The 16,260-nt window shown below is 39.0% G+C and overlaps 1 protein-coding gene across 1 annotated transcript; it reads left to right on the forward strand.

Moving 5' to 3' along the window:
• The first annotated feature begins 43 nt into the window (after window positions 1-43).
• Window positions 44-15,647, forward strand: dgat1a (diacylglycerol O-acyltransferase 1a). Its single transcript, XM_086279574.1, has 17 exons — window positions 44-706; window positions 2,422-2,509; window positions 8,424-8,464; window positions 8,728-8,813; window positions 9,306-9,358; window positions 9,750-9,855; window positions 10,106-10,234; window positions 10,565-10,639; window positions 10,902-11,005; window positions 11,146-11,184; window positions 11,648-11,689; window positions 11,837-11,881; window positions 12,176-12,288; window positions 12,539-12,604; window positions 12,779-12,866; window positions 13,089-13,151; window positions 13,231-15,647. The coding sequence occupies exons 1-17, from the start codon at window positions 444-446 to the stop codon at window positions 13,375-13,377; spliced, it is 1,548 nt and encodes a 515-aa protein (XP_086135700.1). The 5' UTR covers window positions 44-443; the 3' UTR covers window positions 13,378-15,647.
• The last annotated feature ends 613 nt before the right edge of the window (window positions 15,648-16,260 follow it).

Genomic DNA, 16,260 nt, shown 5'->3' on the forward strand with positions numbered 1-16,260 from the left:
GCACTGCAACCTGACTTGATCACAGATTTGTAGTCCATACATGTGAGCGACACAGGCAATTATACTTTGTATAATAAATTTTGAGACAGAAATGTTCTTATGCAGTAACTTTTTTTATAAGGAAAAAGTGAGTGTTTGTATCGTAATTGCAAATAACAAAGAAAAAACGGACAGGACACTGTGATTGCTTTATTTTATTTTTTTTCTTTACGAACGGGGGATGTTAGCTGAAAATACAGAACTGGCAACCCTTCTGACAAATGCACCTTGAGCCGTCGTAATGAACCGCCCCTCTCATTACCAGCGCTCACATTGCAGGAAGAAGAACATCCCGCTGCTGTTTGTTCAGCTCCTGTTGTGAAGTTACTGAGGGACAAACGAGCGGCGGGCAGTTTGACCAACAATGTCGAGCAGGTAGAAACAGCGTGACTGAAGCCGCGGAAATGAGCGAAACAGCCGAGACGAGAGGGCCCGTAACCCGCCGGAGGAGGACAACCAGCACCAGCACCAAGCAAACCAAGAGGCAAGACGCAGGGGAGAAACCTCCCCCTTGTTCCGCTAAAGAAAAAGCCGCAGACAAGGTCCAGAAGCATGCGAACAATAACGGCAATGTGGAGAAAGAAATGGGGAAGTCAACACAGCAGCAGCTCGCAAACAGTCCGAAGAAACAGAGGAGTGCGGTAGAAGATATCAACGAAAAGCTCAGGTAACCTTTGACGTTAACGTTCCAGCATTACGTACAGACGTTAACGGTAAATTGTTAGCAGAGGGGTACATCTCATACTCCTCCTCCCCTTTTCATTCATGTGTAATTTAGCCAGAGTCGTTATTTTTCCTCCATTGTTTCTAGTAGCTTAATTGCCGTTTCATGACAGGTTAGCTGGTACTTATTTCTTACAAAGCTGTTCTTGAGCTAGTGGGCATTAAAAAAAAAAAAAAAAAAAGAGTTGCAGAAACCCAAAAGTTGCACTTAATCTTAACATTTCCATAAGCTTTAAATGCCTCCTTTTGAGTTGCCTTCGTTCATCCCCTGTTTTTTTTCTGCATTTTCTACATTTCTTTAATAGCCTTGCATGAATGCAATCTGTGAGAGTCTGGCACAGGTCTGGGGAGCTTTTTTATTTCCAGCTTTATAAACAAACTGACATAACTTTCATTGCTTGCTTTTTTTATTAGCTGGAGTTTGCTCTTTTGCCAGGCCAATAATAAATAATTTAAGAAAATAGTCAGCAGATCGATGGAGAGTTTGTCTCAGATGTCTCTAATTTTGAAGCAATATAAAAATGAATAGTAGTAACAGACTTCTTTGGCAGGACACTCACTCACTTGTTGAACAGAGGGTAGCTTTGAGTTTGTATACAGGGTGTGTCAGGAGAACAGGTAGGGTATGACCGACCTTGCTGCAAACAATAGCCCGTGCTTCTACCTATGGGCACCACACCAGCTTCTCAGATCTGCCTACCTATTTAAAGCATGCATTTCTTTAGGTTGAAGCCATGCCTTCTTGATTACCCCATGGAATTTCTACATCCTTGTAATTGGTGTGAAGGCCAGGGTCCTAATACGGCACTTTAATACCCAGTAAAAGGAAGGTGATTTTAATTTGTGGTTAATTTTTATTTTAATTGGATCCCAGCCAGCTGACGTAGGCAAGTGATGTGTTCTTGTGACACATGCTTTGGCGATAGCATGTCTACTGTTTGCATGCATTTCTGCACATTTCTCATGCTGAGTGGGTGTCCTGGCACTATGTTAAAAACCACTTTGGTTTTTCCTCCTTTATTTTTCCATCCTCTTGCCCTCTCTACAGTTTTCCTAACTCGCTGTTATTGCTCCATCTCCTCACCTCTTAACCATTTTCCTCTGACCAGTCTTCTCCTCCTCTGTCCTCGTTCACCCTTTATCACCTATGGCTGTGTAAAAGTTCCTTTATGGTTTCTTGATGAAACGCTTCAGTTTTCTAAAGCATAGATTGGGGGCAGTGCTATGTAAACCTTTTAACTGCAGTGTGTGATTCATCCACGTAAAAGCTGGTATAGAAATTAAATAATTTCCCTCTGATCCTAACTTGAAGTTGATATTAACTTTAATGTCAGATTATACCACATTGTTGTTAAGTGCATTACCACCAAGAAAGTGGTAATCGGTCCATCAAGGAAAATAAGCTAAGTAAAGGAAGTTCAGCATAGCTGGTCCTCAACATGAAGTCACACGTGTGTCATTTTTGAAGGATTTCTCAATGTGTTAATCATAAATGACTCACTCTGAGTTATCGGTGCTTTGTAAGAGTTGTAAAATCAATCCTGTTGCCCTAACTAGATTCCCCCCCTTAGCTTGTGGAGACAGTGAGACAGGAAAGAGTGCTAATCATTTGATTACAGTCTAAAATTTAATGGTGAACGACTGTGTGTTTTTCTGCAGGTGTCACAATCTACAGGAGTCTCTCTTGAGCTCAGCCAGCGGCTACAGCAACTACAGAGGAATCCTCAACTGGTGTGTTGTCATGCTGGTGAGTTAAACCTCATTACATGTCCACGCAGAAATGAAAATGTATGCCACCGTTGCTTCGAAAACTGTAACATTTAGAAAGTTAGACCCCTCATTCACCTAAATCTTACTGGTCTGGACAAGGCTCATGCAAGAAATCTCAAAGAATTACTCTCTAATCTCAACAGCTCATGTATGGTTATTCTTATTCTTTGCCACTTCTCTCTCTCTCACTCACTCACTCACTCACTCACTCAGCCACTCAGCCATCCAAAGTGTATAAAACTCCAAACTACTGCAGCAAAACAAAAGTTCCAGCCCACACAAAGTACACATCCCTCTGGGCTTGCTGTTAGACCTGTTGTTACATTGACTTTTTGTGACACATTAACTTGTTGTGTTGTCTGCAGGAACGCTGATAAATCGACTTTTGTGTTATCTCTCATAACACTTGCAGATTAGCCACATAAGTACTTTTTTCTTTTTCTTTTTTTTTTTGGTTTTGCTCTGGCCTGGGTTGCCATTTCTTGTAGATATTTCTATATTTTTGATAAGAGGCGTGTTTGTAAGCTACAGTTTAATCTCAGTGAGCTTGTTTGAACTTTCTCATCAAAAGTGAACTTTGTTAGGTGGGCTTATATTACGCGAGGGTCTTTAATTTGCTGCCAAATTGTTTTCCTTTTATTAGTGATTTAGGACAGCGTGGCATCGCAGTGGTTAACACTCTCTCCTCACAGTAAAAGGGTCCTGTCTTTTAAGTTTTTATTTGAGTTTTGTATATTGGGCAAAAAAAATAAATGAGCATCACGCAAAACATGCAACAAAAAAACAAGAGGTTGTGGGATTAGAATCACAGTAAAATAGAAAAAAAGAGGACTTCTTTCTCCTCATATAATGACAGCGAATCTCTTTCAATGGTTAAATGGCACTGTTTCTCCTATCTTGTCTCTCCTATTTCATTTTGGAGTCTTATTGAGTAGGTCATCTGCTCCAAGGTATGTAGATTTTTTTTTTTTTTTTTTTTTTTTTAACAGTATTAGTAAACAAAAAAAAGTGTTTACTTTTTTTTTTCTTTTTTTTTTTTTTGCTAACTGTCCGTAGGACCTTTCAGACGGTGTTTATCTTTCTTTTAATTCATGTGGGGAAAGCTGCAAAATAACATAAATAAATAAATTAGAACTCTGGAGATCATTCGTGATGATTCTTTCCAAAAAGATTGACTCAAAATGCTTCAGCTCTAACTTTGATCTAACTGGACCCATATCTAATATTGTGGTGATTTCTTTACTGTAAATTTTTAGTGAGCCAACATCCTTAACAGTTATCAGTTCTATGAAAAACTCAATTTTCTATCTGTAGCAGGGACATTTTTATTAGTAATGACAAAGAAATTCCTTCATTCACAATAGCTCACAATGCTTGCTAGTATTGTTATTGTTAATGCTAGCTAGTTATTTGAAAGTAACATTTGCTGAAGCTCCTTTTAAAATAATTCAAATGGTTTGCTACAGTGTATGCAAAGACTAACCATTGTGGCTGCTATACTTTGTAGTGCTACTAGCATTAATAACTAAATTGGCCAACCTGGCTTTCATACAGCAAGATACTTCTGTTGAAGTTGGCTGAATGCAGGCATTTTAGTTAAATATGTCATGTCCCTCTCTGTTGAGGAGACTTCAGGACTGTTAACCTCATTTAGAAACAAGAGCTTCTGCCCCAGTCCAGTGAGGGAAGTGTGGGTGTCTGTCTCCAGAGACAGCCTGCAGTGCCCCAGAGAATCCTGTCAGTTTTAGCCTTATATTAGACATCTAGATTTAAAAATATCCAGTTAGCTGTAATCCACATGAAAGGGAATTTGACTCTAAGTGTGTGTGTGCTTTGCATATCTGTGTGTAGATGTACTTGCATGATTGCTCTGTCTGGATGTATCTATGCAGATTTCTGTGTGTGTGTGTGTGTGTGTGTGTGTGGGTGGTTCTATGACGGGTTTATTCCCGTTTTTGAAGGTTTAGATTGCCGTTCAGCACATCTTTCACTTTGTGGTCACCACATACCCAACGGATGGTGTTCACTTTAGACGTTTTTCAGAGGATGCTTTAGGATCAGGCTGTAAAAATGTAAAGTGGACCCCCAGAACCTTGAATGTGTGTATATTTAGGAGTTCAGTAAGTTGTGTACTTTGTCCTCGATAACAAGGACCATCAGATAAATTCCTAAAATGTCAGCTGTAGAAGTGCATGCTTCTAGAGATGGGAATATAGATGTATTTTGTGCCCTCCATGATTTTTTTATTTTTTTTATTTTTTTATTTGTAAGATTTAACACAAAATAACAGGGAAAAACTAAGTTTTTAAGAAAATAGCCCAAAATACTAGTAAGAAATTCTTCTTGTGAGAGAAAACTCAATATTCTTGGTACTCCATCCTCTGCATTGCTGGCAGGATAAAATACTTCTCATGTTGTGTAATTACTGAGCTGTCATCATCTAGTATCTGAACCCTGGGAACAAAGTCTACATGGGATTTTGAGACTTTTAGAATACCTTTTGTTTATATTTGTCCTCAGCACCTGCATAGATTATTTGTTACCATTTGATTTGTGATCTGATGAAATTGATTCTGAGGTTCATGAAACATTTTTTTAAGCTTTGTTTTAGAATAGTCTTATTTTCTGATTGTTACCTGAGCTGAGCCTGTTGGGCCTGAACACCTCCCTCTGCAACTGGATCCTGGACTTTCTGACCGGAAGGCCTCAGTCAGTACGGATTGGGAACTGCACCTCCAGCACCACCACACTGAGCACTGGGGCCCCACAAGGCTGTGTGCTCAGTCCTCTGCTGTTCATACTGCTGACTCATGACTGTGTAGCAACACACAGTTCAAATCACATCATTAAGTTCGCTGATGACACGACCGTGGTGGGTCTCATTAGCAAGAACGACGAGTCAGCGTACAGAGAGGAAGTGCAGAGACTAACGGACTGGTGTAAAGACAACAACCTGTCTCTGAATGTTGACAAGACAAAAGAGATGGTTGTTGACTTTAGGAAGACACGAGGCGACCACTCACCGCTGAGCATCAACGGCTCCTCTGTGGAGATCGTCGACAGCACCAAATTCCTGGGCGTCCACCTGGAGAAGGACCTCGGCTGGTCCCTCAACACCAGCTCCCTGCACAAGAAAGCCCAACAGCGTCTCTTCTTTCTGAGAAGACTGAGAAAGGCTCGGCTTCCACCACCGATCCTGACCACCTTCTATAGAGGAACTATCGAGAGCATCCTGAGCGCTGCATCACTGTCTGGTTTGGGAACTGTGCCATATCGGACCGCAAGACCCTACGGCGGATAGTGGGAACAGCAGAGAAGATCATCGGGGTCTCTCTCCCCTCTATTGAGGACATCTACACCACATGATGCATTTGCAAAGCCACCAGCTTTGTGGCTGATCGGACACACCCCTCTCACACACTCTTCACACTCCTGCCATCTGGAAAAAGGTACCGAAGCATTCGGGCACACACATCCAGACTGTGCAACAGCTTTTTTTTTTTTTTTTTTTTCCACAAGCCACCCATCTCCTCAGCAAAAAGGGACTGACTGATAAGCGCAAACACACACACACACTCACACACACTATCACTTAGTTTAACTCAACTACCTCAAAACATTGAGACTGGACTGACTAATCAACACAAGCGCAAACACACTGACCTACACCACCAAACCATCGTACACACTAACCTGTAAATGCTCTTTTGCACAATATTATTACTGGACTTTTTGCACTAACTTCTGCACTTCCTAATTTTTGCTGCTACACTAAGGAATGTTTACTGTTCCTCCACTACCTCAACTCATCATCACAAAACCTTATTATTATGTTACGTTGTGTTTTTCTATCATTCTGTCACTTTGCTGCTCTTGTTTGCACATTTGCACATGCACTTTGTCTGCTGTCTGATAACAAAAAAAAAAAAAGTCTTCCTTAGATAGGTTTTTTTTGTTAATTTATGTTAGGTCAGTCTGTCTTGTCTCTGCTAGCCAGCTAACTAGGCCTCTTAGTTAGCTAGTTTAGTGTTTTCTGTTAATTTATGTTGTAAATTTATGTTGCATGTAGCACCTTGGTTCCTGGAGGAACGTTGTTTCGCCTCACTGTGTACTGTTAAACTGCATATGGTTGAAGTGACAATAAAGCCAACTTGACTTGACCTGATGAATCATGATCCATTTATAGAGACCTCTAAGAGAAGATTGCTCGTTCTGCTGCAGACCCATCTGCTTGGCAAATAGCTACATACCAGATGTTGGTTTTAAGGTGTCCCCCTTCTCCAAAATCAGACCTGTTCATTTTCAATTGGAAAACTTCATTAGCTACTAACAAGGCACAGATGGCTGCGACCAGTTCTTCTTCATCTTTGTTATATGGTTTAAGACACAGTATTGAGCTTGTTGGTCATAGATATGGGAAGAGTACCTGAGACTTGGAATGGTTCATTGCATTGTTCCAAGTGATTTGCAGACAAGTAAACCATGTAAATAGTTTATATGGCCACAGGCTGACAAGGTCAGTGCACTGTGACGTAAAGCCTGTTTTAAGATTTGATCTTTGTTCTCACCTGTTTTCTCAGGGCATCTTTGCCAGAGGCCAGGTTCAGTGAACATCAGTGGCTTCTTTCATTGTTAAAATTACTATCCACCAGATCAGAGAGAGGGATGTTCATTTTGCATTATAGATTGTTCAAAGAAAGTACAAGTGGATAGAAGTAATATTTTGATTTAATAGTTCTATAGTGTAGTTTGATAGCTGTATATTATGTGATGAAAAAAATTTATTATTAATAGCATTTCATTTTCTAGAACATTACAAATGATAACAAACATAACATACACTATAGTAAAGTAGCTTTTGGACATATTAACCTTTTTCCTTCACCCTTCCCAGAGCGCAGAGATTTTGCCCCTGTACCCAGCCCTTACTGTTACTTCAGCCTCCCTAGAACCCTATGACCCTCTGATCCTATGACTTATAATATCCTGTGCTGAAAACTGACGTCCCATCAGTATTTTAATGGTGTGCATAGAAAGGGCAAACAGTAACAATGAAAAACACTGCAGTGGAAACAAGTAGGCCTTGTTTCCACTGCAGGAAAAAGGCAAATCTTTGAAAATCTTCAATGTTGCAATATTCTCTACAAAACATTGCTACAGTAAATGTGTGACATGCTACAGTGGCCTCCTCTGTGCTGAAGGTTACTAAAGTAAAGGTTACTGGTTTGGACTACAGACAAAACCACATTGCTGCCGGGGTTTGGCAAGCTGGTGGGGATATTCACTGCAGCATGACCCCATTAAGTGTCATACACCAAATGTCCTCATTATCTTAACTAGCTTAAGTGACTAATATAAAAATGAACTAGAACTGTACAGATCCCATATATAATGTTGCTTCTTTAAATTGTGCAAAGTCTAGCGTTATCTTAGACTCTCTGATAGCCCCGATGGCTGAGATGAAGCTGGACTCTGAACTTAAATATACAATTTAATAATAAACTTGTTTTGCTCGACACTTTCTATCAGAGTGCACTTCAGCAGGGTGTCAATGTGAACAGCAGGAACATGTGGCTAAATTTAGCTGAGGATCTAATCTATTTATAACTCAGCAGCTAACATTTTTATTTCTAATATCCTCCTCCTTAATAAATTCCAGCATAAGAATAAATGTGTTTTGTTTTGTTGTTTGTTTTTCATCAAATTTGAATAGCAACAGTTTCAATGTGTATAAACAAACGGTTACATCTGCACGTTGAAGATTCAGACAAGTGTTTTGTTTTTGGGGTTTTTTGCAGCTTTTTAATGAAGAACAACTTTGAAAAATATGCTTTGAAATATTTCTATAGTATGAGTCATGTTAATATTGTGTCCTGTTGCATCTTTCTCAGGTGCTGAGTAATGCACGACTTTTCTTAGAGAACATCATAAAGTGAGTATGCACCTATATTTATGTAGCTGTTATTGGGGGGTTTTAATCAACAAGAGCTTACATATTGAGAACTGCTTCACGTCCAGAACAACTTGAACTGTTGCTGCAGTACAGATGTTCTAAGGCATGAGCTTGTTCCAGGTCTTAGGTTATGAAGCTTATTTCCTCTTGTTCCACATCAGCTTGGACAGGCTCCAGCCTTTTGCATCACTTTAAGAGATGACTTCCTATAGCTGTAAAATATATTTCTGTTCCTTCTTCAGGTATGGCATCTTGGTAGACCCTATCCAAGTAGTGTCCCTCTTCTTAAAGGACCCCTACAGCTGGCCAGCAGCATGCCTAATCATTGGTACGGAGCCTTAATTTTACTGCACACGGTTATTGAGTTACAACTTTGTGTTTATTTGTGACTTTAGGATTGAGATGATAAAATTCACAAACATGGTTTGTAGTTGTATTGCTGTGTAGTGGTTATTAACAGCTTCTTTAAGTACAAAAGATGTAAATGGATCCAGAGTAATTAAGTTTCAGTGGCTCATATGTGCAATGTTGCCACATAGAAGTGCAGTTCATGTGAGCCTCTGTGTATAATATATTTTGCTGGTGATTGTTCAGATTTTATTTACTTGGATACAGTTGATTCTTGATGCAGTCTGTGTTTTACAACACAGGTAATCAGTACTAGGGTGAAAGCAGAACTTAAAACAAAGGTCATATTTGAATGTTCTTCAAATTCTCTTTTGAAGTTCGTGACTGAAATAAACAGAGTAATGATTGATTTTGATTTTTATGGCATAGCATCTCATAGAGTTTGAGTACTGTTTTTGTTTTTGTGTTTTAGTGTCCAATGTGTTCATATTAGCAGCCTTGTACATAGAGCGGCGTCTGGCTGTGGTAAGTCCCTACACGAATATGATGTGTTTTTCTGTGTTGGATTAAATTTTCATTTAACTTGTGATGCTCAGTTCTTCGTCTGGGACTCTTCGACCTCAGTAAGCTTATTTGTTGATGTGATAACACTGTTTTCTTACAGTACAAAGAAAGTGGATTTGATTAGAAGGTTGTCGTTCTGTGATCTCCCATGTGTGCTTGAAACAGGTGCTTTTCAGTTGCCGAAGTCTTCAAAGTAAATTCAACATCACAGCGCCACCTCTTTTTATACCTGCTCTTAAATCCGATAAGAACACTGAAGCTGATCCAGATTAGATAGCACAGTTCCTTAAGAGAAAAAATACTGAAAGTATTAATAAAATATTGCTTACTTTTTGTCCTTTATTCTTTCTAGGGCACAATCTCCGAAACTACAGGGCTGATTCTTCACTTGTTTAATCTGACATCCTTGTTAATCTTTCCTTCAGCCTCAGTACTCACTGTGACCTCCATCACACCAGGTACATGATTTTTTTTTTTTTTTTTTTTTTTCTTATGCTTTATTCTTTTTTACACAAGAGTGGGTCTTCTGTTTAGAAAATTAGAACAAATGAGAGCAATAATGTCAAGTACTTTAAGGTGAATATGAGTGAGCCAGTGAGTCAATCTGTACACATACCCAGCTATGCTTGGTTCATTATTTATTTATTATGTACCATGTCATCTATTGCACACTGCTAGTGACTCGTACATTGTGTGTGTCTGTGTCAGTGGGTGGTGTGCTCTCCTTAGGCACCTACACAGTGCTGTTTCTCAAGCTGTACTCCTACATGGACTCCAACAAGTGGTGCAGAGAAATCAGACAAGCCAAAGCTAAAAGAATGACACGATCATATTCGTGTAAGTATATTAGCATAGGAACTGCTGGGCCGTTGAATCATTGTGACTAAGGTCAACAAAACGACTCGTATCTGTGAATGAATTCAGTAGATGATTCATACCTGCAGAGATTTGTTGCACTGTTTTGCTTATACTGCCATCTAGTGGTGGCATAGTAACATGTGCAACTCTTTCATAGAATAGCTGGCGCTATTTCAATTGACCGTGGATGAAAGCTGGATCTGCATCTGTAGCTATATTACTGTGGATTCATTTTAATACACCATAATGAATAAAATTGAATGATGCTTGAAATTCTAATTGTTGTGCCTATTCATCTGCCACATTCAGGTCCAATTGTGGCACAGTCCAACGGGTCAGCGGTTAACACCAATGTCTCCTACCCAGGCAACCTCACACACAGAGGTAACAGACTGCACAGTTAGTGCAGATGGACATTGCTACCAACAACAATGAGAAAGAAAATTAGTGGGTCAAAATATTTGCTGTGTAAATATTAACTTGTTAAAGTAGGGGCTGAGGAGTATCTCTTTGTATAGCCAGTAAATGTCGTTTCTCACAAGGTCTTATTAATTTTTTTTAAAACATTCCAGTATCAAAGTCAGAAAGTGTAGGATCAAGTCATTAATGTGACACATTGATGTGACCTGTTTGTGTTTGTCTTTAGACATGTACTACTTCATCTTTGCACCAACTCTCTGCTACCAGCTCAACTTCCCACGGTCTCCACGGATACGCAAAAGGTTTCTGATCAGAAGACTTTTTGAAATGGTGAGAGGAAACGATCAGAAACGGTCCCAAAATTTTAGTTGGTGACCTAATTATAATGACAGAAAATGAATCGCAATCACAAACGAGGAGATGAATGTGTGAATGTTTTGTTTAAATCTTAACGTGTTCTTTTCTTCCAGCTTTTCCTCATGCAGTTGTTGGTGGGATTAATACAGCAGGTATGTAGAATATTTACAGACACTTGGCAAGCATGCTGATCATACACTGTATGCATGCATTAAATAACTGATCAGTCAAGTGTGATTTAAATCGGGGGTGTCGTGAAATAACAATGGTCTTTGCTCACTTTTCTGATGCTACAGTTACTTCTTTCACACACCAGCAGATTCTTGCATCAAATTTACAAAGTTGGCATGCCCCGTATAGCCGTTACCATTCTGCTTCTACTCCATTACCACATGCTGAAACCTTGGAGCCGGAAAATGCTGCCTGCAATAAATATATTTAGATTTGACTTATAGTTTGTTTTCGGTAGCTGAATATTGTTTATCTGTCATTCTCTTACATTGTTTAGTGAAAATCTGAAATTGTGATATGCCTAGTTCGAACACATTTCTTCTTTGAGTATATTGTGGAAAAGCAGCAAAAAAAAAACCCCTAACCTAAGTCTGTGTCTTCCAGTGGATGGTCCCAAGTGTTCAGAACTCAATGAAACCGTTCCAGGTGTGTATAAACATAGAGACACTCACTGCATCACTTACAATGGCTCCAATAAGGCAAGAGTCAAAAATATTTGCCTGAAACTGGAGCGGTCTTATAAAGAAAAGGTATCTTTTTTTTTTTTTTTTTTTTTTTTTTTATTACTTAAAGGAAATGGACTTTTCTAGGATGGTGGAGCGGCTGCTGAAACTAGCTGTGAGTATCTAGACTGCACATCAGAGACTTTATCAGTGATCTGTTATTAGTATTAGTGATCTAAATTAAACACTCAAATTAATTCCTTTATTCTGGTATTGTCGTTTTTTGTTTGTTTGTTTTTTTTTGTTTTTTGTATTATTTTAACATTTTTAAAGTGAAATTTATTCTGTGCTCATCTCAAAAGAGGTCTCAAGAGTTGCATTTGTTAGTCAACAGTAGTTCAACCTTACCAACCTAGACACCTTTTCCTCTCTCCTTTTCTAATCCTCCCCCCTGGCTGCCTCCTCCCAGGTTCCTAACCATCTAATATGGTTAATATTCTTCTATTGGTTTTTCCATTCCTCTCTGAACTTTGTGGCAGAGCTCCTGCAGTTTGGAGATCGGGAGTTCTACAGGGACTGGTGGTGAGTCGTCAAGCATACATTTTCTGTGTGACTCCTCTCATCTTTCATTTATTTATTTATTTTTTTGCTTCTTCCATTTTTCTGTTACTTTAATATGATGTTGTGCAGTCTGTCAGATGTAGAAGTGATGGTGTTTCCAAATGCAACAGATGATGTATCACATAGGTTTCAAAGAGTGTTTTCCTAGAAATATTGATTCAAATCGCACTGCAGTTTTGACATCAGTTCCTTAAACTGCTCTTGATTTCAGGAACTCTGAGACTGTCACATACTTCTGGGCCAACTGGAACATCCCAGTGCACAAGTGGTGCCTGAGGTGAGCAGCAAACTCTGTAATGACAAGTATTTATTTATTTATTTATTTATTTATTTAAAATCAGTATTGCCACATGGTTTGATTGGCTTTAGTCTCATTAATAGTGCATATATAGTTAGACCCAGATATAAAAAGAAAGACCAGGAGTCATTTGTGTGTTTCCCTGTTTTGCAGACATTTCTATAAGCCAATGTTGAGGAAGGGGGTGAACAAATTTCTGGCTCAAACTGCTGTTTTTCTGGCTTCTGCCTTTTTCCATGAGGTAACTGAGCAACATTTAGCCTCAAACACCTTTGATGGCTGTTTTTACTTCTGTATGTGAAGCAGACTGTTTTTACTAAATGTTTTATTCCTACATGAGGGCAGAAATTCAGAGGTTCCTGGTGCATGCACAGAAACTGAAAGAAGAGTTGCTAGCTTACAGCATCGCTGTTATAAATGCAACTGCTGAGTTCTAAAAAAGGGAATCTGTTTCTTTCCTCAGTACCTGGTGAGCGTTCCTCTCAAGATGTTTAGACTGTGGGCATTCATGGGAATGATGGCTCAGGTAAGGCCCTATATTTATTCATTTCATTATATACTGAGGCATACACATGCATTCACCTCTGACCTTTTAAACCCTTCAGGTTCCTCTGGCTTTGTTCGTAAGTCGCTTCCTGAACGGAAATTACGGCAACGCGGCCGTGTGGATCTCACTCATAATTGGACAGCCCATCGCCGTGTTGATGTACGTCCATGACTACTATGTCATTCATTACGGGAGCACTACATAACACAGGACAGACACCCACACACTAGTCTGTGAAACACGCCAATGAGGTATTATAGAGCAGGTTCGAGGGAATCCATGGCAAGCTGATGTTTATGAAGCTGTTGAAGCTTTGGCACGAAAGTTGTGACTTTATTTTTGCACATTAGAAAACCATCAGGAAATGATTTTGGATATTTAGGAGTCTTGTCTAGTCTCACACTGCACCCCTGTCAGCCTCCAACTGTGCAATCCACTGTACGAAAACAAATATATGGTGCTAGTGGTTTAATCTACCGTTCATTGGCTCAAAGGTTAGACTTCTTTGGGGGTTGGGGACTCCTCTGCTTTAATACATTCATCTTAAAAGTGGGAAGACTAATAAAAACCACACGCTCCTCCGCTCAGTGAATGTTTAAGAATGCACATACCAGCAGGTGCAACAAGTGTGAACCACTGCCAACTGTGCACAAGCTACAGCCTGGATCCAGGATCCTTCTTCCAGAGAAACTATATGAAAATGGGGATTCTATATCAGGGGCTGAGGAGCATCTTTGTATATCCAGAGGCAACACTTTTAAATGTTAAAGCCAGTAAACTTCTACAAGCTAAAGCCTGACATCCTGGTCAACCACTTAAGAATCTCCATGGCTTGACATAGACCAGACTGACTTTTGCATGTATCCTTGGATGCAATATAACTTCCAGTATTACGGATGGTATATTTAAAAATGACATTGAAAATGTCCAAAGGTAAAAAACTGAAGGAAACAAGGATTCCTCTCCAAAAAGACTGAGCACCAGGACGTTGATGTGGATTTATTTGTACAGTTGTATGTCAAACAAAATCAATGCAAGCTTTGAGCGGAAGAGCACGTGCTGCCGGCTTACTTGCCTTGGCTTTATCATCATCTTGTGTCTGCACTGCCTTTGATTTGTCGAGTTTATTTTATAGTTTTGCAGTATTGTATTTGCTGGATGTTTGTGCCATCTTGAAATCACATGTGGTATTTTGTGTTTAAACTAATGATTTAAGTGTTTGATTTGCCAGATTAAACCAATGAATGTTTTTTGCACTTGAGATGCATGCAGTTAACTGAAGCAATAGATTTCAATGGATGCATTATTTTAAGTTGTATCAATCATGTAAAGAAAACAAATTTGTGCTGAGATTTCTGTTCTGTAATCTGCTTGTTGACGTTGCTGTTAAAAGGGGAAAACTGAAGCTGCGTTAATTTAAAGAAGGCAGTTGAAACAGCCTGATCACGTTGGATGATTTACAGTATTTGTTGAGTCCATTTCTTTGATCTAGATGTTGTCAGAACATGACACTACTGCCAGTGTGGATAACATACCATAAATTGATGTAGGAAGATGTTCTTATTTTATCAATCTTTGAAAGATAAGTGACAGCCTTTTGTTTAAAAATGGTTGCATTCTTTCCTTTTTGATCATAATTCAGGGAAAAACTGTCCTTGAGCACCAGTAATAGAACTGAGTGTTGGCATTCCTTACTGAATACTAAGTGCCTGCTGTAAAAAGGAGGGGAAAATGCTTGCATTTAAACTGAAGAAAAATGCTGTTAGATTTGATGCCAAATACTTGTAATATAATCCAAAATTTAGGAAAGGTAGTTTAACTTTTATCTATGTAGCAAGTGGGCTTCTTTGTATGGTATGGTGATTTGTGCGGGAGCCTAAGATTTACTGCACTAAGCTCAAACTGAAATATTTTACCAAATCTCAGTTTTAAAGCTATAATTTTTCTTTTCCTGAAAACACAAAAGTAAAGCATCATTCTGATCACTTTATTAGTATTTCATTGCACAAATGACACTTTTTGTCTGACCCACTTTCATCTGCAAATGTGACCCAGTTCTGAATTTTGTCAGATGTGAGATACGGTTATTGTGTGACACCAGAGTTAACATCTGAGTAGAGTTTGTTTTTTTTTTTCTCCCCTAAAAACTAGTTTCTACATTTACAAACCATGTATCTAAATGACATGAGCTTGCTGAGGAAAAACAGAAAATGCATACTTCAGTACAATCTAGAAAGAGGCGTCCAAAGCAGTTCAAAGGTGTTTCTTCAATATTAGTTAATGTTGAGGTGTGTGTTTTGTTTTGTTTTTGATGCAATATGTAAAAATGAATATATTGCTAGTTTTGCTCATGTGTACAGAAATTCAAAGTGAAGAGAAAGATTATCTTGGAAAGGCAACTGTCACTGAAAGCGTGTGGTGTTTGATTTAAAAAAAAAAAAAAAAAAAAAAAAAAAAAAAACATTTATATGGTTATTGGACTTGTCTGTGTTTCATTAACTCTTTTCCCCCATTTGGTGACCTCCCCTGAGTTTTGACACCACAGTACATATCTGTGAAGATGTGGTTTGTTGGCTATTTGAATAGCTTCCAGGCAAAGACCACCCTCACAAACTTCTGATGCAAACCCATTTTGTTCTATAAGCAGGCCTGAAATATGGCAGAAATGAAAAGGGCTTCTAGGCCAACTTCTAGTAGGTTTTCAGTTGGTAAAGACTTAAACAAGTAGTGTGCCTCCTTCGGTTTTTGACAAATAAGATGATTATCCTAAATCCTGTACTTAATGTTATAGCACATCAAAAGCAGTTGTGGTAATCATTCTTTATAAACTTAAAAGCAAGCAGCATTATTAGCAGAGACCCTGTGATGCTGTCTTTTGATCCATCCATCCATCTGCTCAAAACTGCTCAGCTGGAAGCTCATGCTCACAGTCTGTCGGGAAAAATACACCCTCTACACCCGCTGCTTACCTTTTAGTTCCATATTTGAAAAGGTTTGGTACCGATGCTCTATAAGAGACAAAACGCGCACTGTGAGGTGTTTTTAAACATCCTTGAGCTCACTCCATAGACATTACGCACTTTGAGAC

The sequence above is a fragment of the Aulonocara sp. 'chitande type north' Nkhata Bay genome, linkage group LG22 (assembly GCF_057382095.1).
Source record: "Aulonocara sp. 'chitande type north' Nkhata Bay isolate Kocher_YH1m ecotype deep benthic linkage group LG22, A_spYH_male_GT1.1, whole genome shotgun sequence".
Classification (NCBI taxonomy): Eukaryota; Metazoa; Chordata; class Actinopteri; order Cichliformes; family Cichlidae; genus Aulonocara; species Aulonocara sp. 'chitande type north' Nkhata Bay.

Bases quoted from the DNA above. Each gene is read 5' to 3' on its own strand.
- dgat1a (XM_086279574.1), top strand. From the start codon at position 444: ATGAGCGAAACAGCCGAGACGAGAGGGCCCGTAACCCGCCGGAGGAGG. The intron at 9,856-10,105 runs GTACATGATTTT...TGTCTGTGTCAG, and splicing joins TGTGACCTCCATCACACCAG to TGGGTGGTGTGCTCTCCTTA. The intron at 12,605-12,778 runs GTGAGCAGCAAA...CCTGTTTTGCAG, and splicing joins GTGCACAAGTGGTGCCTGAG to ACATTTCTATAAGCCAATGT.